Raw genomic sequence first — 24,173 nt, 5'->3', positions numbered from 1 at the left:
GTAACCTTGTCCTCCGGCCCCGTCCATCAGCCCTTTGCTGCTGCTCACGGCCACAGCCACGCAGCCGCATGTTCTGCATTCCCCAATTTAGCACTTCTCCCTCCACGATCCCCGTGCCGTTCTCCTCCTGCCTCTATTCTTCCCCAGGGTTTAGTCCTGGGCCTCCGCTTCTCCCATCCCGCCCTTTCGCTGCTGCTCACGGCCGCAGCCGAGCAGCCGCTTCTTTTGTGGAGCCGGCCCAGCATCGGGCTGTCCTCTGCCCGCCTCCCCCTGCCCCCCCCCGCCCCCCCCCGCCCCGGCTCTTCCCCTGCCGAACACTTCCATCATGCTGCGGGTCCATCCCGATGGACCCACCCGGGTCCATCGGTCCCTCTGCGTCCCGCAGCTACAAAACCTGGAGTCGCTGCGCGCGCTGCTGAAGGGCACAGAGGCGGAGCTGAGCATGCGCGTGTCGGAGGCGGCGCGGCGGCAGGAGGACCCGCTGCAGCGGCAGCGCACCCTGGTGGAGGAGGAGCGGCTGCGCTATCTCAACGATGAGGAGCTCATTACCCAGCAGCTCAAGTGAGGCTGGGCTCCCGGGCGGAGGAGGGAGGGCCGGGGGAGCGGCCCGGGCCGCAACCTGGTTTCCCTGGGAGGCGCAGCTCCCTTCCTTCTGAATCACAGGTGACGTTGGTCTGGTCTGAAGCCTGATTTCCTTCTCCTCTGTGGCTTGATTTCTCTGTGACCCACAAACCTTTGGCCATCTGGCACAATTCCCTGATTTCTTTTCTTTTTCTGGCTTGATGCCCTGTTTTTGCTATGTTTTTGCTTCCTCGTGGTCCACAGTCTGGCTTCCCCCTGACCTTACTTTCATGTGGCCAGCTGCAGGATTCCACTCTGTCCTCTGTCTGCTTTAATTCTGTCCCATGACCTATACAGAGTGACCCTTGGGTAGCTGCAACTGCCACCACTCCAATTCCCTGATCTTTGAGACCAGGTATTGCCAAGGAAAACCTTCCTCCCGGCCTGGTGCAGCTAAAACAAGTCTCTATCTTTTTCAGAAAGAGTGAGGAATAGAGAACACCCAGCTCCCAAATGCTTAGACATGGAAGGGTTAACGGGAGACAGTCCTCTGATCCAAATTTAGCAAATGGCTGTCTGGCCAAGATCCCATTGTCTGGCGCTGTTGAAGGGAGAAGCTGCCTTTTGCTGTCCATCCACTGAGTGAGCACCCCCACCCCAGAGCAGCCTTCTCTTGTCAGTCACTGGGGTCTGCTCCTTTCTCTGGCCTCCCTCTTGGTGGCACAGGGCACAAAGGGACCCGAGGTCCAGCTCCAGCATTGAGAGACTATGTGATCAGGACAGTTTCTGCCCTCCTCTGCGCTTCAGCTTCCTTATCTGTGCCCAGTATTGAGATTTTTGCAGTTCTCTCCAGGCAAGGCTTGGGTTCTACTGGACAGTGACTTGGGGAGCCAGGAGAGGCTTCTCAGAAGAGCCCAGCTTGCAAAAGGGGCTCCTTGAGAAGGGTCCCTACTTCTCAGCCTTGGGCCCACACAGCCTGTGTACTTCAGGGGAGTGGAAAGCAAAGAGTCCTGTGACCCCTTGTGGCTGTGATGAAGTAAGGGACCCTATCACTTGGAAATAAGCTGGCAGCAGCCACCCCATCATTTCAGGTGTGAAAGCTTAGTGACAACCTCAGTCAGATCTCCAAGTAGACTGGCAGCTGTCACCGCCCCCCCGCACCCAGAGAATTCCATTTACCCAACTTTTCTGTCCTCTCCTTGCCCCTTTTCACTCAGCACCGAGGAGCTGGGTTGGGATTTTTAAAAGGAAGTTTACTGAGACATTAAAGGAAAATAAAAGAAAATATTAAAGCACAGAGGCAGAAGAGATGAAAGGACAGATTTAAGCTTTTGTCATAGGAGCGTCTGGTCCTCTGCCTCCCCGGGGGCCTCAGTTCTCCGGAAGCACACAGACTCCCTACCCTCTGTCCTGTTATCAAACCCTCTGTTCAAGCTGCTCACTTGAGAGAGTTTGGGGGCTGATCCATTGCTTCTGGTAGGATTCTCCATGCACTTTGAAGGGGTTCCTGCCTTTTTGGGGGGGCGGCCTGGGCTGGGCTGGACATCAGCCCTGCAGTGGCTCTGGCTTGGCTATGAGAGCCCTCCCTGCCAGCTCCCATAGCCTCCCTGGGCATTAGGTTGACCAGCAGGCCCATCCTTACCCCTCTCTGGCTGCAGCTCCTGTATGCTTTGCTCTTGCTCTGCTTTGCTCTGCCCCTTCCTCTTGCCCCAGCATCTTGCTGGAAGTTAAAGCCAATTCCGTGCTTCATTCAGCGTGGCTCTCTCACCTGTTTTTCTAGCCAAGCACTTGAGCTCTGTCTAGACGTTGCTCTGAGGGGTACCCTCTGCTGACTTGAGACCTTTTGGCCTTTGGAGCCTAACTTGGACTAAGCCAGCACGGGCTTTGTAGGCCTGCCAACTGCACAGCCACATAGGGCCCCATGCTCCTAATGGCTCCATGCTCTGCTGTTGTTATCTTGAAATTCTATTTTTTTTAAGATTTTATTTATTTACTTGTCAGAGAGAGAGACAGAGAGCACAAGCAGAGGGAGTGACAGAGGGAGAAGGGAGAAGCAGACACCCAGCTGAGCAGGGAACCTGATTCGGGACTCCATCCCAGGTGCCTGGGATCATGACCTGAGCCGAAGGCAGACGCTTAACGACTGAGCCACCCAGGCATCCCTATCTTGAAATTCTTAATAATTTTTTAACTAGGAGCAAAAACTTCATTTTCCATTGGGCCCCATAAATTATAGAGCTGGCTCTCTCCTGCCCCTGTGCTCTCCATCCCTCCAGGACTGAACCTGGGAAGGGGAAAGCCCAGCCACTTTCTGCTAATGGTGGCTAGACTTGGACCAGTCTGGGGCTCATTTGCAGAGCCTGTCCAAATCAGCCCTTCCAAAATTTTGGCAGGTTTCTTGATCAGAAAATCGAGGTGCTAATTGAGCCTAAAGAGGACCTAGTCCTGCCCGAGAGTTGCAGTGCTGTGTCCTCCCAAAGGCTTACCTGAGCCCTCCTTTAAATGAGAGTCTCTCTCCCCCCTCGGAGTGATGTTCGGGGGTGACCATTTTACAAAACCAGGACACCCTGAGCCAGCCAGGTGTCACACACAGCAGGGAAGAACAGTGGTTCTTTCCCACGTGGCAGAGCATGGACTGGGCAGGACAGGGATGGTATGGCGTGATCCAGTGGCTGAAGTCAGACATGAGTAGATTCTGCTTTGCCACAAAATAGTTGTATAACCTTTGACAAGCCACTTCATCTCCCTGCGCCTTTTTTTTTTTTTTAATGCCCAAGCTCATTGTATTAGTTAGGGTAACTGCTATAACAAATCATATAATGGTTCAAAAGTAACGGACCTATCCTTTTTTTTCTCACGGAACAGTACTGGGTGGGTTAGTGAACGACCCTCCTCCATGCAACCATTCAGGGACCTGGGCTAATGGAGGTTTGGCCATCTTCAATATGTGCCTTCCAAGATCATGCACGGGGTCGTTGCCTTTCAACCCATAGGAAGGGGAAAGGAGCATGGAGGAGCTTCTGTAGGAGGTTTTTATGGGATGGCCTGGAGGCAGCATGTTCCTCTTCAACTCCTATTGCATTGGCTGGACCTGAGTCGTGGCCATTTCTAACCTCAAGGGAGGCTGGGAAATGTAGTCTGGTGTCTGAGCTCCGGTTTGTGTGTAAACGGGAGGCACTAATGGCTTCCACGCCCAGGATTGCTGGTGAGGATTAAATAAGGTAATGAAAGTGGAGGGCTGCCCATGGCACCTGGTGTACAGTAAGTGCTCAGAACAAGAGAGTGCTTCAGATGGCAGTGCTTGCTGAGTCACAGGATTTTGTCCTTGCTCCAGGGTGGTCTTTTCATCCACTAGTTGGATGGAGATGTATAGGCATGCTGATAAGGTTTGCTAGTGACACAGCGCTTTGAGGGGGAGCAAATCTGTTGGATGGTAGAACTGCTATTCGAAAGTTGTTTCCACCTGGATTGTTGAGCTTAAATCCGGCAGATGGGATGTGACAAGGATGTATGTAAAGTCCTGCATGTGGGTCAGGGATGTCAGTGACTCAAGTCACAGAATCGAGATGACCTGCCAGGGCTGCAGTCCCTTCTTTCACTTATCCATTCATTCCACAATTATTTACCAGACATCTACTCTGCTCCAGGCACCGGGCCAGGTGCTGGCACTTGGAGACGAATCCAGAAGACATGATCCCTGCCTGCCAGGAGCTACACAGCCCAGCTTGCAAGAGCTCTGAGGGTTTGTGAGGCAGGAAGCAGACCCCCAACCCCAAGCGTAGGGAGTGGGGGAGCAGTTCCCACTGAGACCTGAGGGAGGAGTGGGGATTAGTCACACTTGTGTGGGTATGTGTGCATGTGTGTGAGTGTGTGTGTGTGTGTGTGTGTGTGTGTGTGAATGGAGTGTTCTAGGCAGAGGAAATGGCATTATAAAGGCCCAGAGAGGGCAGCATATACAAGGACCTTGGAGAAGTTGTGGACAGTTCTAAACAAAAGCAAGCCAGATGATGACAGGTGATGTGGCTGGAGGGAAACTAAGAGCAGCCCCCAGGGACTGACCCTTTACCACCCTTTTCCCATTTGCATTGGCTCACTTATTTGTTTTAAGATTTTATTTATTTATTTGAGAGAGAGAGAGCACGAACAGGGGGAGAGGCACAGGGAGGGAGAAGCAGGCTCCCAGCTGAGTAGGGAGCCCAGCTCAGGGCTTGATCGCAGGACTCTGGGATCATGACCTGAGCCAAAGGCAGACGCTTAACCACTTAACCATCTGAGCCACCCAGGCACCCCTGCATTGGCTCATTTAATCTTTGCAATGACCCCTGGAGGGAAGAACTCTTACTACCCCCATTTTTTGGATGAGGAGGTTGCAGCCCGAACATAGTAGGTAACTTGTCCGAGATCTCTCTGCTGGGTGGGGCAGAGCTGGATTGGCATTTGGATCTGTCTGACTCTAGAGCCAAGTCTTCACCTACTACCCTCATGCCCTTCTTCACTTGGTGTTTAGCCTCAGGATGACGGGATCCGTGTAGGGTTCAACACAGGGGGGAATGACGTGGTGTGACTTACGTTTTAGAAAGATGTGGGGTTTAAAACGGCACAAGCTCAGCATAAAGCCTCTGACAGTTGAAAGCACTTTCGTCCTCAAGGAAAGAGGCTGAGCGTCTGGAGAGCTGGGGAAGGGTAAGGGGGCGTGGCTGTGCCTCTGCTCAGGAGAAGGGACCTCGGAGGGGCACGTGCAGCCAGCGGCCTGCAGTTCCCTGAAAGGCCACCGGGTTCTCTGCTGCTTCCTCGGCAGAATGAGAACCAGAGGATGCAAGTTATAGGGAGAGAGATTTGGGTTGATGTTGCTAAGGACCGAACTTCGATGGCGCCAGGAAGGCACGGGCAGGGAGGACCCAGGACACCTATTAGGGAACTCGTCTGAAGTCTTATCTCTGGGGTTTGGCATTTCTGATTTCATTTGGGTATGTAGCCTGGTGGATGGCTTTTAATTTTGATCTGACTGGTGGCCTCATTTCTTGCCATTTGCCCAATTTCAGGGGGCTGGGCTGGGGCCAGAGGGGCTGAGGGGGTCTCTCTTTGGTTGCAGTGACCTGGAGAAGTCGGTGGAGAAGATCCAGCGGGATGTGTCGCACAACCACCGGCTGGTGCCGGGGCCGGAGCTGGAGGAGAAGGCCCTGGTGCTGAAGCAGCTCGGGGAGACGCTGACCGAGCTCAAGGGTGAGCCCAGAGGCGAGGAGGCGAGAGTGTGGCATGCGGTCCAGGCTGGAAGTCCCTGCTGCACCCCCACGCCCAGCCCCACCCCCAGGCACTGCCCTCCTGCTGCCCATCCTCCCTTGTCCTTGGAGCTGCTCCCTCCCCAGCTCACTCCTCTGGTCCCCTCAGCTCACTTCCCAGGCCTGCAGAGCAAGATGCGGGTTGTGCTGCGTGTGGAGGTGGAGGCCGTGAAGTTCCTGAAGGAGGAGCCACAGCGCCTGGACGGGCTTCTCAAACGCTGCCGTGGGGTCACAGACATGCTGGCCCAGATCCGAAGGTCTTTCCCTCCCTGACCTCTTATCTCCGACCTCCGATTTCCCAGGAGGTCACACACCAGGCATTGATAGATTAGCCTGACCCCTTACCCTGACTCCTCTAGAGGTCACTGGTGTGCCAACTGGATCTGTACCTCCCCGCTGACCTGTGACCCCTGGCACGGTGTAGGCTTGGCTTTCCCTGATGCTGGATGAGGTCACTCCTCTCCAGGCCCCTCCATCTGTCCTGCAAGCTCCCAGAGCCCTCCTCGCACCCTGCCTCCCCCAGGCCAGGCTTCGCTTGCATGGGGCCACCAACATGCGGGCCTCACAACTGCTCCTGACTCTCCCAACCCCAGGCAAGTGGACGAAGGTGTGTGGCCACCCCCCAACAACCTCCTGAATCAGTCCCCCAAGAAGGTGACGGCTGAGACAGACTTCAACAAGAGCTTGGACTTCGAAATGCCACCCCCCAGCCCTCCACTGAACCTCCATGAGCTGAGTGGACCGGCCGAGGGAGCCCCTCCTACTCCCAAGGGGAGCAACCCCACCAAAGGCCTGGATGCTGCTGGCAAGAGAAGCGTGGACAAGGCTGTGTCTGTTGAGGTGCTGGGCCCAGGACTGGGGGGTGCATGACCTCAGCTCACACATTCTTACCACCGTCCTAGACTGGGAAGTGCCAACACGTGGGTACTTTTTCCTGGGGGAGAAGGAAGTCTGAGAGACACGTTGATGGTGGCATGAGTTCTCCCAGACAGAAAAACATTTTCTAAAACGATAACAATCAAGGCAGTGTGGTGTTGGCCTAAGAATAGACTGTGTGGTCAATGAAACAGAGTAGAATGTTCCAAAATAGGGCTAAGTATTATCAAGAGAATAGTATATAATGGTGGTGGCATTCCAGACTTACAGGGAAAGCAGAGAATACTCAAGAAGTCTGAGGGTCCCCCAAATTTCCTTCTCCATTCCTGGCACGTGTGGCTGGGGGAAGGGGCCCCTGTTCAGGGCTGACCCCCGCTCCTCGTTTCCAGGCTGCTGAGCGAGACTGGGAGGAGAAGCGGGCAGCTCTGACCCAGTACAGCGCCAAGGACATCAACCGGCTGCTGGAAGAGACACAGGCAGAGCTGCTGAAGGCCATCCCTGACCTGGACTGTGCGAGCAAGGCCCACCCAGGCCTGGCCCCCACCCCTGACCACAAGCCCCCCAAGGTCCCCCATGGCCAGAAGGCAGCCCCACGAACAGAGCCAAGTGGAAGGAGGGGCTCAGGTATGGGGGCCGGTAGGGGACTGGTGAAGAGCCCAGAAGAGGGGAGCCCCATCTTCAGGAGCTCTCGGGTTGATGGGGGAGGCACCTGGGCGGGAGAATCTCTGGGGTCAGACTACCGGAGAGGGGAGGTGCTGGGGCCTCAGCAGCCTGACCCTCAGCTGGGGAGACCCAGAGGACAGGGGGGAGCTGGACTTCATCGGGGGCTTTTCCCACTGCCCTGACTGCGGCTGAGAGGCCCACACAGGGAGGAGAGCAAGACCAAGCGTGTGCTCTGACCCTGGCCGTGCCGAGACGGGCATGGTGCTGGTCCTCGTGGACATGGTTTTGTGTCCCTCCCCCCCCCACACCAGCCTGCGAACTCACAGGGGAGGCAGAAATCCGACCGGAAATAGCAGTCATCATTCCTTCATTTATTCATTCTTGTTCTCTGTATTTGTCAAGCACCTACTGGGTGCTGGGTGCTGGGGATAAGGAGAAAAGACACTGCTTGTTTTCAAGGAGCTTAAAATTCAGTGGGGGTGTAATACTAGCATTTTTGCTTATCAAGCACGTATTATGTGACAGGAACTACCCCAGATGCTTTCTATGTATTAATCCTTACAATTCTGCAGCAACCCCAGGAGACAGCTACAGTAATTATTCCCATTTTGCAGATGAGGACACTAAGGCTCAGTGTAGCAAAGGGATCTGTCCCAGGCCCTGCTCAGTGTGTAGACCAAACACGGGATGTGGGTGCTAACTGCAACAGTGGGGTGCAGTCCTACAGGAGGCCCTGGGAGGGCGGGGAGGGCTTCCCACTGCACATCACTGCACGTCATTTCCCCTTGAGTCTTGAAAACAAGTAGGCTTTTCCCTGGCCAGTGAGCGAGGGCATTTCAGCGAGAGGGAACAGCACGTGCAAATGCCCGGATGGGTGTGTTTGGTGTTACTGAGCGGGGTTCAGGCCAGGAAGGAGCAAGCAGAGCTGAAGCTGAAACATTGGCATGCGTGGAAGATGCTGGGCCAAGGAGCACGGACATGGTTTGGGGTCATGGGAAGCCACTGGGGCTCAAAGGCAGAGGAGGGTCGGGTTTGAGTGACTTTTCTGTAGGTTGCCCTGGAAACCGCCCCCACCCCTGAAGAAACAGGGGCAGGGAGCCCCTGATGGGTGGCGTCGGGCTCTTGCAAGTGTAACCGCTGTCTCTTGATGGAGAAGAGAGGAAGACTGGTGCAGAGCCGCAGCTGAAGGGCAGGGGGAAAGAGACGGATGGATTAGGACAGCGCTTCTCAAACTTGAATGTGTGCGTGAAATCACCGGAAGGTCCGTCAAAATGTGGATTCTGGTTCAGCAGCTGTGGGGGAGACCTGAGCTGCTGCATTTTTTTTTAAACATTCTTTTTATTTTTTAAGATTTTATTTATTTATTTGAGAGAGAGAATGAGAGATAGAGAGCACGAGAGGGAAGAGGGTCAGAGGGAGAAGCAGACTCCCGCTGAGCAGGGAGCCCGATCCGGGACTCGATCCCGGGACTCCAGGATCATGACCTGAGCTGAAGGTAGTTGCTTAACCAACTGAGCCACCCAGGCGCCCGAGCTGCTGCATTTCTAACAAGCTCCCAGGTGCTGCAGGTGCTGCTGGTCGGTGGCCCAGCGGGCCACACTTTGAGTAAACTGAGAGGGGTGCCGGGCCTGGTTCCTTCAGGAGGTGAGAGAGAAGGAGGAGGGGCCCGTGTCTTCTCCCTGAGCTTCCCTCTCCCCTCCTCCCCAGAGGAGGAAGCAACGTTTCTCCCCTGGGTGCCCGGACTCCAAGGTTAAGGGTCCCCTGACCCCCAGCCCCTTGGCTGCCCGCAGATGAGCTGACAGTGCCTCGGTACCGCACAGAGAAGCCCTCCAAGTCGCCGCCGCCGCCTCCGCCCCGCCGGAGCTTCCCCTCCTCCCACGGCCTCACCACCACGCGCACCGGAGAGGTGGTGGTCACCAGCAAGAAGGATTCGGCCTTCATCAAGGTACCAACCCCACCTGGGGCGGCGGGATACCCGAGGGGACCTCTGAAGACCCTCTGGGGCGGAAGGAAAGAAGGGGGCTGGCCCAGGGCGACTCTGCCTCCAGCTCGGGCTTCCACGGCGGGAAGGGGGGGCCGCCTGGCAGGGGACAGGGCACAGTGGAGGCGGCAGATGAGGAGCTGGGGCAGGAAGTGGTCTGGCACTGATGGGGCCGAGGACGCGAGCTGGTGCTGGAGGGGGGCAGAGCCTGGTCTTGACGGGGGCTTGGGCCTCGCAGAAGGCCGAGTCCGAGGAGCTGGAGGTGCAGAAGCCCCAAGTGAAGCTGCGCCGGACCGTGTCCGAGGTGGCCCGCCCGGCCTCCACGCCGCCCATCATGGCGTCTGCCATCAAAGATGAGGACGATGAGGACCGCATCATCGCCGAGCTAGAGGTAGGTCGGGGCATACCTGGTCCCGAGGCCTCAGCCGGCCCCCTCCCTTTCCCCACCAAGCTGACCCCGGGGTATGGGGCTGGGGGCGGGGGTGACTGGGGTCCTGTGCTCTTGCCGAGGGCTGGCCTATACGGGAACCTGTCCTTCTTGCCTCGATTTCTCTGCCACTGTAAAATGGGGGGAGGGGGTCTTTGCAGGGTTGAGCGTTTCCATTGTAGTCTCTGAGATCCCCACAACTGCCCCGAGACCCCCTAGGCTCTGACACACCCAGCCCTGAATGTTCTGAGAACAGAGTGCTTTAACACACCGATCCCCAAGTACCTTGAGCTCCCTGCCCGTACTCAAGTGTTCTCAGCCCCCCTCCCCAAGTGGCTGGAGACCCTGACCACCTAGGCCTCCGGAGGAGGAGACCAGACAGAGGGCAGAGTGGCCAGTGAGCATGGTGAGGGGCCAAGGAATAAGGCTGGGGTCCCTCCCTGTGGGCCTTAGACCAGCACCCCTGTCCTCCCTGTGCCCCCTTCTCCAAACCTGCCCCCACCTTCTGCTCCCCAGGTGTTTGAGAGAAGCTCAGTGTCTTCCCTCCCCCCCACGCCCCGCCGCCAGCCGATCCCCACCTTGCTGGCACCCCAGGATCTGGGGCCCCCTGGGGGCTCAGCCCAGGGCCCCACATGGAAGGTAACGGGCTGCCCCCCACCTCTCACGGCTCTCTCTCTGCCTGTGCCTCCACACCTTCCTCTCCTCACCTCTCACGCTAACCCGCTAACACGCCAGTCACCTCCCCAAGTCCCGCTGCTGCCACAGCCCCGCCTGCCTGGACTCACCCCTCCACGTCTCCAAGGACAGGTGTGGAGACTCTAGCAGTCTGGTATCCGGCGCCCCCCGCCACTCCCCGCGCCCCCCTCCGCCCCCCGCCGTGGCCGCATTTTTTCTTAGAGGCTTGATTCTGAGTTGGGTATTTTGTTCCAAGCTGCAGCCAGAGTTTAGGGCTGACCCAGAGCCTGGGTTTTGTCTTGGTCCAAGACTGGAGCTTGGATCCTGCTCACTACATGATTTTAGGTCCAACTCAAAATCTGACTTCATCCTGAGCCCTTGCCTAGCCCCTGCTCCAGAAGCCCCTCCTCAGCCACTGGTGCCTGGTGGGGCTCTCCCACTAGAACCTATGCCTTGCACTGGGGCTCAGGATGCCCCAGGAGAAAGGCTCACTTACAGCCTCCCTCTCTTGCGTGGCCCCAGTGGTCAGGGAACTTGGAGTAGAAGAAAGTCATGCCCTTCCTTGGTGGCTGGCTCTTTCAGCACTGGGAAGTTCTTCCTTCTCTCTAACTTCAGTCCTTGCTGTTGTCCTGCTGCACTTATTTTCTCTTTATCTTTTCTTGGGAACGTTGGGGTGAACCTGCTGTCTGCACCCCCAGGGGACTGCACTCAGGGAGGGGGCACTGGAGGAAGTGGTCTGGGAATCCCTCCCTCTTCCCAGTCAGGTTGGGGCAGGAGAGCCTCTGCTCTGAGAAGGGCAGCCTCCCCCATACACGTACTCACCCGCCTTGTCTGGTTCCCTTTGGGTCACTGTGGGCTCCATGCTGGCCACCACCTAATTTCTGGCCTGGCTTGAGACTTGTGGTGCTTTGACTCCTTGGCCAGGGGGAGCAGACAGGTGGACAAACCATCTGCTGGGCAAAGGATGAGCACAGAGCGGTCCAAGGAGCCATCCGGGGATGAGCAGTGTGCAGGGGGTGCCCCCTGGGCTGGCTGTGCCCTTGGCACTTTGGCCCACTGCACCCAGCCCCTGCCTCTCTCTGGCCTCTGGGAGCCAGACCTGAAGGGGCCCAGGGGGCAAAGCCCCTCTGCTGGTTGAGCTCGCTTACCCTCTGCATCCTGAGGCACCAGTGGGCCGTGGAACCAGGCAGGCATGGGTCGCCTCTCTGCTTTCCCAGTCTCCATCCAGGTAAGCAGGTGGCAGGGCTGGGTGGGGTGCCTTGGGAGGGGGGCTTGAGGTCCCTGCTGCCGCCCCCCGCCCCAGAATCTCCCCCATGGCTCCTTTTAGTGGAAAGAGCACTGGACTTGGAGCCAGACTGCCTGGGTTCAAATCCTGGCTCTGCCACTAACTAGCTGTGGGTGAGTGACCTTGGGAGAATCACATGACACCCACCCCCGATTTCCTCATCTGTCAAGTGGGGACCATAGAAGCAGTCACCCTGTCGTGGGTTATAGTGAGAACTCAAGATGAAGACGTATATGACAGTGCCTGGCACAAGACTCTGCTGGTCTGAATTAGACCAGAATTCACTCAATTTGGGGGTTAGTGAGTGGGGGCCTCCCCCAGAGCCAGAGCAGGCGACGCTCACACAGAAGCAGTGCTGTAGCTTTGCGGAGCATTTGTGCAGCCGAGGGATGTGAGCCCTGCCCCTTGAGGCTATGAAGCCCTTGGGAAAGCTCCAGAAGTAAGGGGCGAGGGGGCCAGGAGTCTCTGGCCTGAGAAGAGCACGACAGCCCCAGCCTCTGAGGCCAGAGGCCACTCAGGTCAATTCGACAAAGAGCTAATATTGGCCGAGTGCTTACCACGGGCTGGGTACTGCTCCAAGCACACGCCCACGTGGGCGCACTGAATTCTCCACCAACTCCGTGCTACGGTTAATGCACAGATGGGCAGACTCCTGGCAGTGCCCGTGGGCCCTGCTCCCGGAGTTTAACATGGGCAGTGAGAGGTAGGCCTGCGTCTGTGCTTCCGGGGAAACCGGCGTCCCTGCCAGAAAGTGGGGGACCCTAGTATGGGGTGGGAAGGGACCTGAGTTCCAGTCCCGGCTTTGCCTCTGACTTGCTGAGTAAACTCAGTCACCACCCTCCCCTGCGTCGGTTTTCCCATCTGTGCAAGGAAGGGGCTGGGCTCACCCGCATCTAACCCCTCATCCCAGCTCAGGGCGTTCCGTTTGCCGGGATCAGACCCTCCCTCATCTCTCCTCTCCCCGCAGGCTGCCCCAAGCCCCAGGGCCTTCTGCGTCCCCCGGATCATCTTGACGGAGTGTACCCCCAGGCCTCCCTCCCCACCAGAGGCCAGGCCTGAGGAAGCTGGTCCCAGGACAACCCCCACCCCGTGCCCCCGGACCCTGGCTGGCAGCGGGAGGGGCTGCAATGGTGCCGGGGCCCTGCCAGAGGTGGTGGCCAAGGCTTCCCAGCCCAGGAGCTGCTTGGCGCCTGAGATGGAAGGGGCAGCTCTGAAGAGACTGGGGATAGAGAGCTACAGCCCAGCGGAAGGAGGAGCTGGGGCCCCCTGCCCTTGGGCACCAGCCCCTGACGGCACTCAGGAGCCCTCCACTGCTGAGACCCAGCCAGAGAAGACCCCCAAGGACACCGGAGAGGATGCCCAACCCTGCAGTGGGGAGCCCAGGCCCCAGCCTGCTGCAGGCCTAGGCTGCACAGTGAGAGGTGCCACCACCCAGCAGATGGACAGCCTGGAGGAGACACTCCGGGAACTAGAAGCTGCCCTGAGCCAGATGGGCACAGCCCTCGCCGCGGGACCCCCCAGCAGCCCCCCACCCCTGCCACCCAGTCCCCAGGTGGCTGCCTCCTCCCCTAGCCTCTCCTCCTGCCTTCATGCTCTAGTCTCTTGGTCCTCAGAGCTGGAGGGAGTGGGGGGCTGCAGGAGCACCATGCCAGCCCCTTCCTGCCACTGGCCTTTTGTCAGCTCCTGCCAGCCTCCTGGGAGCCCGGCGCCGGGTGGGGTTTGCAGGGAGAGCCCCGGGAGGCTGGGAAGCTGGCCTACCCAGGGATCAGCCCTAGCAGCCCTGGCAGGGACCGGGTCCTCTCCCCTCTGCTCTGTACCTATAAACCAACAAATAAAGTTCTCTCCTCCTTTTCCATCCCCACGCTCCCCTCCCCCCTCTCCTGTCTGACTCTCTTTGCTTTTGTTGTTTCTCTGTCTGCGCCTCTTGAATCCCTGGAGTCCTGGACAGGGTGGTACCTGGGGTGGTTCAGGGGAGCTGGACTTGTCCATCTCTAGGGAGACTTCACCCCCATCCTCCCATTCAGAGGAAGATGTGGGTCCCACTCTGTCTGCCGTCATAAAGACCCCCCTCAAATCTCAGGCATGCTCTGGGAGACCCAGAAAAGGGTCTGGGTCCACCCTGAGGGGGGGTGATGGCAGCGACTCTCACTTTAGAAGTGGCTCCCCAGAAGGCACCTGCTGCCCCTGGGCTACTCAAGGAAACCACCAAAGAACTCTCACTGGGGAGCTGCTGGGAACCTGGCTGGGGGGGCCCCTGTCCCTCTTCTGCAGGGAGACCTTAACCCTGGCCTCGGAGAGTGGACCTGGGTCCTGGCCAGGGATGTGGAGGCAGGGAGGTCCAAAGGTCTCTAGCTCTCAAAGGGCCCACTGAAGAGGACCCAGCCCCAGAGACCCCACCCAGCACCTAGGATTCCTGTGTGATCCCACCTTCAACCCCACCTTGTTCATCTTCCTGCAGAGTGGTGGTGGCAGCGTGCCACCCATGAAGGTGGTTACTCCAGGGGCCTCTCGGCTGAAGGCAGTGCAGAGCCAGGCCGGCAGCCCCGACAAAGGCAAGCACGGCAAGCAGAGGGCGGAGTACATGAGGATCCAGGCCCAGCAGCAGGTAGGCGTGGCCCCGTGGGGGGCGGGGTTCGGCCCATCCTGGCCCCTCCCCTTCCCCTGCGGTGCTGTGCCCTCGGGCTGTGTGCCGGGCGGCTCCTGCCAGCACGCCTGTGGCCACCTTCCTGCCAAAAGCCCAGAGACCTCCTCCCTGCCAGGACGGCCCCACTGGTCCCCTGAGCCATCTTTTCTCTCCTCCTACCAACCCCAGCGCTCTGGATCTGGTTTAGAACATGTATTTTCAACCAGGCCACTCCCCTTTCTGGAGACCCCCCCACACCTGGCAGAGAAGACCCTCTCCCCAGCTGCTCCTGGAGGAGAGGGACCCAGCAGTCTTATGTCCCCGCTGGCCCGCGCCAAGGGCCAGCCTGCCCTGGGGTATGGGAGGGGGCTTCGATGTCCCTTTGTCTTCCTGCCTCTGCCTGGCTTCCTCTCCCTGCTCCCCGCCCCCTGCTCTCTGGGGGGCACCTCGCTGTCATCAGTCCTCTCTTTTGGCTCTCAGGCCATCTCCCAGCTGAGGGAGAAACCAATTTTGCATCTGCTTTTCAGTGTTTGGGCTTTGGTGGGTTGCACTGATGTCAACGGGGAAAGGGAGAAGTACTGTGGCCCCCCCGGTGGGGTGGGGACGGCAGGGATGCTGTACCCTCTGTCAGATGTAGTCAGCGGGCTTGGGGCCAGTGTAGAAGTGACAGCCCCACCCGTGGGTGCTTCTGTCCTGTGGCCCACTGCGTGGCCTGGTCAGAAGGTGCAGGGTGGTCCCTGGACCTAGATATTGAGAGAGACCTTTCGTGCACTCATTTGGTTCAGTAAGTATTTCTGAGCAGCTCCTGCGTGCCAGGCCTGTTGTGGGTGCCGGGTGGGAATGGGCGCTGTGAAATGTCCAGGTGCTGTGACCTGAAGAAGGTTCTAGGCTCTGAGGCAATAGGTTAGAGGTGGCAAGTCCAACTCCGTTCTTCACCGACGGAGCAGTTCAGAGAAGGAAAGGGGCCTCCCGAGGGCACACAGCAAGGTGGCATCAGAGCCAGGACGGGACCCAGGAATCACAAAGCCCTTCACACCCCCACAGCCCTGCGACAGCCCTGGGCTGCTGGTTCCCTGGAGGGCCCTGCGGAGACGGCCATCCCAACCCCACCTGCCCCTGACCAGCTCTCCTCCCCGGCCCCCCGCTGACCCACCATCTTCCTCGTGGGTCCCCGGACACACCGTGCAAATCCCACCCCAGCTCCTTGTCCTGCCGCCACACTGCCTGGGTCCCCCTCATCCCATGTCCATCCTTCGTGTCCAGAACAGCAGCTGACATGCGCGGGGCTCTCCCTGTGCCAGACACACGGGTTCTCTCGTTTCCCGTTCGCCATACCACTCTGAGGAAGGTCCTTCTGATGCCCACTCGAAAGATGGGGAAACTGAGGCTCTAGCCACGGCCATGCAGCTGGCGAGGGTGCAGGAGGATTGGCACCCTGTGCCTGGTCCCCTCCCCCATACACACCTTGCCTTCAGCCTCTCTAGCTGTAACTGCTCGGCCATCTCTCACCCTGACTGCCTGTTCTGGGGCACCCAGAGCCTCTCTCCAGCCCCTCTGTCACCTCTGTCACCTCTGTGGCCTCCATTCAGTCCCTAGCCCACTCGGCCTTCCCTCCAACCTCCCCCCAGGGCCCGGCTAGGCCTTCTGGGGCCGCAAGCATTCACACACACACACACACACACACACACACACACACACACACACTCATGGGGATGCTGTGTAGGCCCTCCATTCCTCTCCCCCCTGGCCAGCCCTCACCCTGACCCTCCTGGCTCCCTGCTGGGCGTCTCTCCTCTGCACACTCCTCACCTCGCTGGGCCCCGCTTCCTCCTGGGCCTCTTTGCTCCTCGTACCACACACTCCTCTCCCAGAGCGCCATCTATCCCTGCCCCGGGCTCCGTTCTGAGCCCAAGGCTGCCTCTCAGAAAATGTCACCCACCCCCGGGGCATCCTCCCACACTGGGGAGTCTCCCTCACCACCTACTGTACAGGTTGTCTCCCCCCCCCCCGCCCCCAGGGCCACAGGCAGGGCCATGCCTCTCGCTTTCACTTTCTGGTTGCTTTTCGTTACAAAGCACCTTCTCCCTAACAAAGTAATATACGTTCTTTGTGGACATTTCTTAAAGAAGCAGGGATAAAAACCATCCTATGCCTCGTTACCTAAATGCATGCCCTTCTAGGGTCTCCCTGTCACTCTGTCACCTCTAATCTATTTTCCCAGACCTGCGGGCTGGGGACGGATGTGTGTAAATTGCAGATCTGCTTATGTCATCCCCCCAGCTTCAAACCCAGGCCCACTGCTCCCTGCCAGGTGAGAAAATCAAAAGTCCTTCACCGGCTGCCCAGAGCACTTCCATGACCAGCCTGGGTTCCTTCCTCCCGGTTCTCCTGGCGCCCTCCGCCCCACACCCTCAGTTTGCTCCAGCCACTCTGGGTCACCTGGCCCTCTGTCGTCTGGGCCTGGACAGCGCTCCCTATCAGCTCAGGCTGGGAACTTGGTCAAAGTCCTCTGCCTTCTGCTGGCTCTTCCCTCATCTGTACAATAGAGACGAAAACCCAGCAGCAGGCTTCTGAGGTCACATCATACCAGGTGTGGGAAGGAACTGGGAAAGCCCCCAAGTGCCCTGCGAAGGACAGTCCCTGTCGTCCTCAGTTGCACTTGGTCATGGTCTGCACGCTTGTCAGCGCCGAGCGCTGGGCAGAGGCCTTTCTCTCGTCAGGTGGTTCTAACACCTGGGGCTCAAAGCTGCCTTTGATAATGACAAGGGAAAGGAAAATAAAAGTGTCAGGACCAGAGACACCAGAATGGGGGGAAGAGAGTTCCGAGATGGGGCTGCAACAGGGCCTTATACTACAAAGACACCAGAGGAAACAATTGAGAAAAAGCCCGAAGATGTCATGCTGGAGATCCAGGGGTGGGATGGTAGCCAGATTCGCAGGGGTGCAAGGAGCCCAGGCCTGCTGCAGATGGGAAACCATGGACCCCTCCTCTTCTACTAGGGCTCAGAAATCTGTTGCACCCCCTGGTGCATCTCCTCAGACGGTCCTGCTGTCCTGTCATCCTGCCTCCCCACCCCCCGTGTGGCTGCCTTCACTCCCAGGGTGGGAGGGTGGGTCCCAGGCCCACAGATCGGGTCAGGAGCAGGAGGACCTTTCCCAGAAGCCCCTAACTGATCTCCCCTCTCTTCCCGTTGTCCGTTCCCTAATCAGTCACTGGCAAGGAGAACGGAATTGTTCGAATTGGGTAGATTGCTCGGGACTCAACCCCCTTGGGCTGGGGGAAAGGCCCACCTCTCCTGATAGCCCAGGGCCTGATCCGGGCAAGATTTCATCAGGAAGGAGGGCGTGTGGGCAGCGGAGGAAGCGACACTGGGAGTGGCCCTGGAAGAGGCGCCAGCGGGGTCTGCCACAACAAGGTGACCTGTCCCTGTGCGGAGATCTGTGTCACAGGGCGGGGGGGGGGCAGGGCAGTATGCTGACCTGCAGGAAGAGTAGGGGTGCGGGGCTCAGCCCGCTAGGCCCTGCTAACCGTTCCCGTCTCTCCCCGCCACCTCCCCCACCTCGGCTGGAAGTTGAAGGTGACAGCATTCTGCTTCTCTGGACGTACTTGGAAGTGACAGGAGAGGGCTGGTGGGTGAAATGAAGTGACAGAAAGCTCCAGAGACAGCAGCTGTGTTACCGGAGAACCTCCGCAGCCCGGGAGAGGGCATGGGGCACGATGGGCATGTGCTCCCTCAGCTTCAGGGGAGGGGGCTCGATGCGTCCCTGCGGCCAGTCACCCGGGAGGGAAGGCGGCTGGGAGGGCCAACGGGTGCTCGCAGAGCAGTACAAGCCGCCCGGGTCTCCGCGAGGAAGGAGCGGGGGTGTCCACGCAGGCCACTGACCGCCCCTGCGGCTACTGCAGAAAGGCCTCGCGCTGGCGGCGGGCGAAAGGGGCCAGCGCCTGGGTGAGGACTGTCACCTGAGCGGTGCAGGAGTCAGGTGGTGGCCCAAGCTGGAAGGCGGGCGTTCCAAAGACCAAAGCGCAGAACAGACCCGGGCTCTCGACAAATGCTAAAGGGGAGGAAGAGAAAAAGCTTTCAACTAGAGAGATGGGTCGAGAACAAAGAGGCCAGCCGGGAAGGAATCAGCAGCCTGCTTGGGAGGCGGTGAGATGTGAGGAGACAAGCAGGGGGCTCCCCGCCCACTCGCCTTTGGGAGCAAGAACTTTGAATGGGAAAGGCTGGGATGGGAGGGGCAGGCCTGGAGCCCAGGGCTAGTGACCCGGAATCAGACGGCGTGAGGCTGTCTCTGGGCCCAGGTACCGGGACCCCCCCCGCCCCCCCCCCCGGAAGCAGGGGCCAGGCCTGGCACATGCCCCTCGGGCAAAAGCCCCAGTGAATCCAGGGATCTTGTGGCTGGGGCCCTGGAGCCTCTGTGAGTCCAGACGAACTGCGACAGGAAAGAGGGGGAGGGGTCAGAAGACCCAAACGGGGAGCCTCTTGCCTGGATTTTCAGCAAGAGAAAAGGTAGACTGCGCTGCGGGGCGAGCAGCACACCCCAGGGGAGCCACTGCGCGGGTGGAAGAGCCCGTGGGGGTCGCCAACAGCAAGGGCGAGTTCCCGGTCGGCCGGTCAGGCTGCCTGAGGCGTCCTCGTTGCCCCTGCTGGGGTCTGATAGAGCCCGCCCAGCAGCGGGGGCTCCCCCGGGGGGGGGCGGCGCGGGGCGGTAGAGCCACCCTGCCCAGACCGCAGCTGCTGCGGGAGGGGGCCCGAGGAGCCTCAGCACAGTTTCCAGCCCTCCCCTCCTCCTTCCTCTTTTTTTTTTTTAATCAAAACCAGTCCGTTATCCCACTAGTAGCTATGCAAGGCGGGGAGGGGAGGGGCGGGGGGGTCAGTGAATACGACAGAGAGAAACCCGGTCCGTGTAGCCCCAACCCAGTGGTGCTCAAAATGAAGTGTGCAGCAGGGTCCCCTAGGGTGCCTGCCCAAAATGCAGGTTACTGAGCCTGAGCCAGAGAGAGATTCTGGAGCAGGGCCCCGGAATCTGCATTTGTGACACCTCCTCCTCTGGAGGTGATGCAGATGGCTCTGGAACCATACACAAACATCCAGAATTAGTCTAGACACAGGGAGTTTGCTGGGGTGGGAGGAGGTGCGGCTGTTTCTAACTAGCTGAGCACTGGGAAGCTGGGAGAACACTTGTAGGGGCTGCAGCGGGGCTTCCTGCCTTGGGCCAGAGGCTGGAAGCAGTGAGTGCCTTTTCCTCCAGCTTGGGGGTGGGGTGGGGTTGGGGGTGGGTTCTTCAGAGTAGTGCTCCCCCGGGAGGACCCACTTGTCCCACATTGTCCCCATAAGACCTTCTGGTTAGGATCAGCCTCCTGTAGAGGTCAGAAAAGGGTCTGGCTGGGGTGCTGGCCCCTTGAGACTAAGAGCCCACCTACTCCGAGCTGGGGCCGCTCCCCTCTCCGCCCCGCACCCCTGTGGCAGCTAACCTCTGGCTTCTCCCTCCTGTCCCCTGTCCTCCTCACTCCTATCTCCCTGTCCACCTGTCCTGGGTGTGGCCTCCCTTGTGCTTCTCTGGTCTCTCTCCTCCACCTGCTCTCTCTCCTGTCAGTAACCCCGGTCCCCAAGCCTTTGGGTCCAACCCTATACTCACCCCCTCTATTCTGCACCCCCACTGTGGCGCCCTCCTCCCCATCTCAGGGGCTCACTCTCTCCAGAGGCCTTTTGCGGTTAATTTTCTCTTGGATTTGTGGAGGCTTTTCATTTTTTTTAAAACTTCAGCTGGGGGCCAGCATGAAGGAGCTCCCATCCTCTCTCTGACCCCTGACCCCTGTTTTTGTTCCAGGCCACTAAACCATCTAAAGAGATGAGCGGGTCAAATGAGACCTCGAGCCCAGTCTCAGAAAAGCCCTCGGCTTCCAGAACCTCTATCCCTGTATTGACTTCCTTTGGGGCGAGGAATTCTTCCATCTCCTTCTAGAAGCCCCCTTCCACCTCCACCTCAGCCTGTCCGCCCTCCTCACCCCTGCCATTTCTCTCCCTGCTCTTCTTCCTTCATCTCTACCCCGCCCCCACCCTAGTCTCTGGCTTGCCATAGGTGTGGCCTTCCTCAGCTCTCTACACCCATCCCCTGTTGGTGTTTTTGGTTTTTTAAATTGATTCACTTTTAATTATCTTTTTTTTTTTAAAGCAGAACAGTAAAACTAAAAACCAAAACACACCACCTTCCCTCGATTTCCTGTTCCAAAATGGCCCACCTCCTGTCATCCTCCCTCCCTTTTCTCTTTACCCACGCCTCCTCCCACGTCCATCCTAAAGCCCCCGCACCCTATGCTCCCTTCCTGAGAGCACTCCAAACAAACTCTGAGCCACGGAGACTTGGAGCGGCGAGACGCCCCTCTCCCCATCCTCGGAAACCTTCCTGGAGGAAACTCTGGACGTTGGAACAACCCCACTATCAGGCTGGCAGGGAGACTCTGGCCCTGGAGGTGCCCCAGCTGCCCAATCTTGCTGTGACCGAACTCTGCTGCTCCACTCCCTTCCACTCATGCCCCTGTGGGCCTGAGTCAAGATGGATGGGCTGGGCAGGGAGGCAGGGTTGAAGGGGCCTGGGGCGGGTGTGAGGCCTTCGAATCTGTGTGTGCTGGAGAGGAGTTGGCTTCCTGGGACTCCCTTCTTGTGGTGAGAAACCACCTAGCCTGTGCCGAGCGAGGAGCGGGCCCTTCCGGGTAGTGGGCTGTGGGCAGCCGGTTGAACAGCCAGCCTGACACTGGGGTCACTGCCCCAGAAGAGGGCAGCCCCGAGGAGGGCTATTTGGTACTTTTGGTTTCCTAATTTAGCACTTTAAATGACATTAACTTATTTAATGGGGGTGGGCAAGAATGAAGGGCCTAGAAAACTAGATTTGGGGGCGTGGAGGGTGGGAAGGGTCTCGTGGTGAGGGAAGTGGGGGGAATAGAGAGGGGCTGATGGGGGGGCAGTGAGGACACCTCTGACCCAAAGGTTAAGCGACTTGACCTTTAACCATCCTCTTTGAGATTTGAGGGTTTTCAGGGGTGAGATGGTTTTTAAATGGGGAGCTGGTGACCCCTGGTAAAATCTTTGAGGGTCCCTGAGGCCTGACCAGCCAGCCAGTGCCCCTAGACCCAACCTGTGGATGCCTGCCTTGCAGGGGCTGGGCCAACGAGGCTTTTGACCAGGTCCTGGGAAGGGGAGGAAGACCAGTTTTGGTTCTCAGCCCCGGGTCCCCCAGAGGGCACAGTGAGGGGCCGTTTGGGGGGGGCGGGGTGGTATGTGGGTGGGGGATGCGGAGGCAGATAGGGTAGGGCCCCTGGGGAGCAGGATTCCTATGTGGAGCACAAAGTGGGGTAAGCACAGGGGAGGGTTTGGGAGTAGTCTCCCTGAGTGAGCACAGAAAGAAGGAGCCATTGAAGGGGCAGAACCTCCTAGTCCCTGGGGCCTGGCTGGAAGGTCAGTGTTTGGGGAAAGCCAGGGGAGCTGTTGAGGGTTGGGGAGGGAAGGGAGACTGGGGTTGTGTTTCTTCATTTCTTTCTTTTTGTTTTGTTTTGTTTTTGTTGGTTCATCCTTGTTTTCTAGCTTTGGATCATTTTTGTACAAAGGCAAGCAGGCCTTTTTGAAAAATAACAAAAGAAGAGGAAAAAAAAATCCCTCCTAAAAAAAAAAAAAAAAACCCTTGGAAAATAGGAAAAAAAAGGACCTCATAAATGATGCAATTACTTTTAATTGCAGGCAACTCTTTACATTTAAGTGAAGTGTCTTAACATTTTATATTGTTTTAAAAATATATTTACATATTATATATATATAATATACGTAATATAAATATATATAAATATTTAAAAAAGAAAAAAAATGAAAACCACGGCGCCCTCTCCCTGGCCGCTGTTTTGGCGGGGGAGGGGGGCTGGAGGATGGGCACATCGGCCTGGCTTCCGTGGTCCAGTGAAATGGTTCGGTTTGATTTGGCTGTACAGAGAACCCCTGATTGGGAGGGGAGGGGGGAGTGGTGCCCCCTCCTCCCTCCACTCCATTACTCTTTGCTTGCCACTTTTCGCTTGCCCCCCCAGCCCTGTGACCTGAATGTGTGCCCCACCGTCTTTGTCCTGAGTTGAATGTCCCTTTGTGGGGGGAGGAGGAGGTGTCCGTCCTCAAGGGGCAGACGGAGGGAGCCGTGGGCCCCACCCCATCTGCCCACGTAGCGCCCAGTGGGATTTGCATCTTCCTTTCCCTTTGGCTCCTGCACATTTCCGGGCTGAGAGGCGTTTGTGTGGAGTTGTGCGCAGCCTGTGTGTGTATGTGCGCCGGCCGAGGTCCTCTTGCCCGGGTGTGGAGGGAAGCGTGTGTGTGCACAGGCGTGACCTTCCACACGTGTGTGCGGGGAGGCAAGTGCACTCGGTGCATGTTCCCTGCTGGGGCATCAGCACGTGCCCACCTGCATGTTGGTACGGAGGGGCTTTGCGCATGAGAGGGCGTGTAGTGTGTGTGTGTGTGTGTGTGTGTGTGTGCAGACGCGCGTGGCTGCGAGAGACTTGTATGCGTGCGGGCCACATATGCGTGGACAGAGGGCTGCACGTGGAGGTGCATGTGACCTGCGTTGTGTGGGCCTGTGCGTGTGCACAGGTGTGTAGACCCAGGCGTGTGGGAGTGCCTGCGTGTGTGTTCCATCGACCCTGCACCCCTCGCTTTGGCTCCCCTCCTGAGCCCCCAGCCCCCCGCCCTCCCAAAGCCCGCTGCATGCGCCTCACTGCTCTGTCCACCAGTGTGTGCTTGACCAAGAGAAAACTAAGACGTCTGGGGGGATCCCTGTACCTGGTCCCCCGCCCCCGCCCACTGTGCTGTGTTACTCGCATGGGGGGTTCCTCTCCCGCCCCTTCCACAATACGCTGTTTCCCCAGGAGCCTCCGGGCCCGAGGCTCTGATTGGGGGCCCAGGTGGGGTACCCCCCCTCCCCGGGCTGAGCCCCGGCTCCGCACCCTGCCCCGTCCACCCCGTAGGGCCCGTGTTGCTGTAGCAGTGATGGCTTCTGTGGATATTCCGTGACCTCTGTCAGTGTAACTTGACAATTTCTAAATGGAAAAGGGTTGCTGTGTTTTCTCTGTCTCTCTTTTTTAATGTCCTTTTTCTTCTCACTTCCCTGCTCTCTTTCCTTTCCGGTTTTTCTAGCCGAGTGTTTGGGGCTTAAATAAAACTTGTTTCTTTTTCCTCTCCTGGATCTCCTTTCTATAGGCTGCTGTCTCATTATTTCTCACCTTCACCCTGGAAGGGGCTGGGATGGATGGGGCGGAGATGGGGGATCCCTGGCAAGTAACTGCCCTGCAGCTTCGCAGCAGGGCCTGAAAGAAGAGGGGCAGGAACAGGGGCCCCTCGGGCTGCTGCTGCCCCAAGGACCCAAGACAACCCACATCATCCAGGACACTGGAGACGAACACCACTAACTCCGTGGGAGGCCAGCCCCCGCGCTAGGCGAGTCACTGCCACCATCGGCGAGGTAGCTGCGGGCACTGCTTACATTACGTTGGGTGTCTTGTTCCGTGTCCTACAACCAGTAAGATGCAGAGTGAGGATTTGAATCCAGCTCTGCCTGACCCCAAACCCAGTGCTTTTCCCCCAGGGTCTGATTACCTCCCTGGGTCAGGTCTTGGCCTCCTGCCCTTCGGGTGGAATGATCCTTCATGGTATCACCCATCCTTTCAAGAGCAGCAGCTTTCAAACTTTTAAAAAGAAAATTACACACACACAAACAAAAAACCCAAACTAAGTAAGAAATACATTTTGTATCTCAATGGTTTATACGTGTAC

The 24,173-nt window shown here is 58.2% G+C and overlaps 1 protein-coding gene and 1 long non-coding RNA gene across 11 annotated transcripts in view; one reads left to right on the top strand and one right to left on the bottom strand.

The window, feature by feature from the left end:
* The window catches only part of SRCIN1 (SRC kinase signaling inhibitor 1), a 68,348-nt gene extending 44,762 nt beyond the window's left edge, over window positions 1-23,586 (top strand). For 7 of the 10 annotated variants that reach the window (XM_073883841.1, XM_073883837.1, XM_073883838.1 and 4 more), the window contains 10 exons: window positions 386-561; window positions 5,654-5,784; window positions 5,950-6,097; window positions 6,434-6,680; window positions 7,106-7,340; window positions 9,170-9,324; window positions 9,599-9,751; window positions 10,304-10,426; window positions 14,206-14,352; window positions 20,200-23,586. In XM_073883841.1, the coding sequence (XP_073739942.1) occupies window positions 386-561; window positions 5,654-5,784; window positions 5,950-6,097; window positions 6,434-6,680; window positions 7,106-7,340; window positions 9,170-9,324; window positions 9,599-9,751; window positions 10,304-10,426; window positions 14,206-14,352; window positions 20,200-20,334 (1,650 nt within the window). In that variant the 3' untranslated portion in view covers window positions 20,335-23,586. The remainder of the gene's footprint in view (window positions 1-385; window positions 562-5,653; window positions 5,785-5,949; window positions 6,098-6,433; window positions 6,681-7,105; window positions 7,341-9,169; window positions 9,325-9,598; window positions 9,752-10,303; window positions 10,427-14,205; window positions 14,353-20,199) is intronic. The other 3 variants (XM_073883840.1, XM_073883842.1, XM_073883835.1) reach the window with 2 other exon arrangements.
* On the bottom strand, window positions 9,286-16,322 carry LOC112814111 (uncharacterized). The gene is made up of 3 exons (XR_003205650.2): window positions 16,180-16,322; window positions 11,285-11,412; window positions 9,286-9,701 (listed from the first exon to the last, which is right to left on the bottom strand). It is a non-coding gene; the product is annotated as an uncharacterized lncRNA (long non-coding RNA).
* Window positions 23,587-24,173: the final 587 nt, after the last annotated feature.

Source organism: Callorhinus ursinus, unplaced genomic scaffold (assembly GCF_003265705.2).
Source record: "Callorhinus ursinus isolate GAN/ISIS: 27379988/994484 unplaced genomic scaffold, GSC_fseal_2.0 scaffold52, whole genome shotgun sequence".
Classification (NCBI taxonomy): Eukaryota; Metazoa; Chordata; class Mammalia; order Carnivora; family Otariidae; genus Callorhinus; species Callorhinus ursinus.
This window is presented reverse-complemented; position numbering and strand designations above follow the sequence as displayed.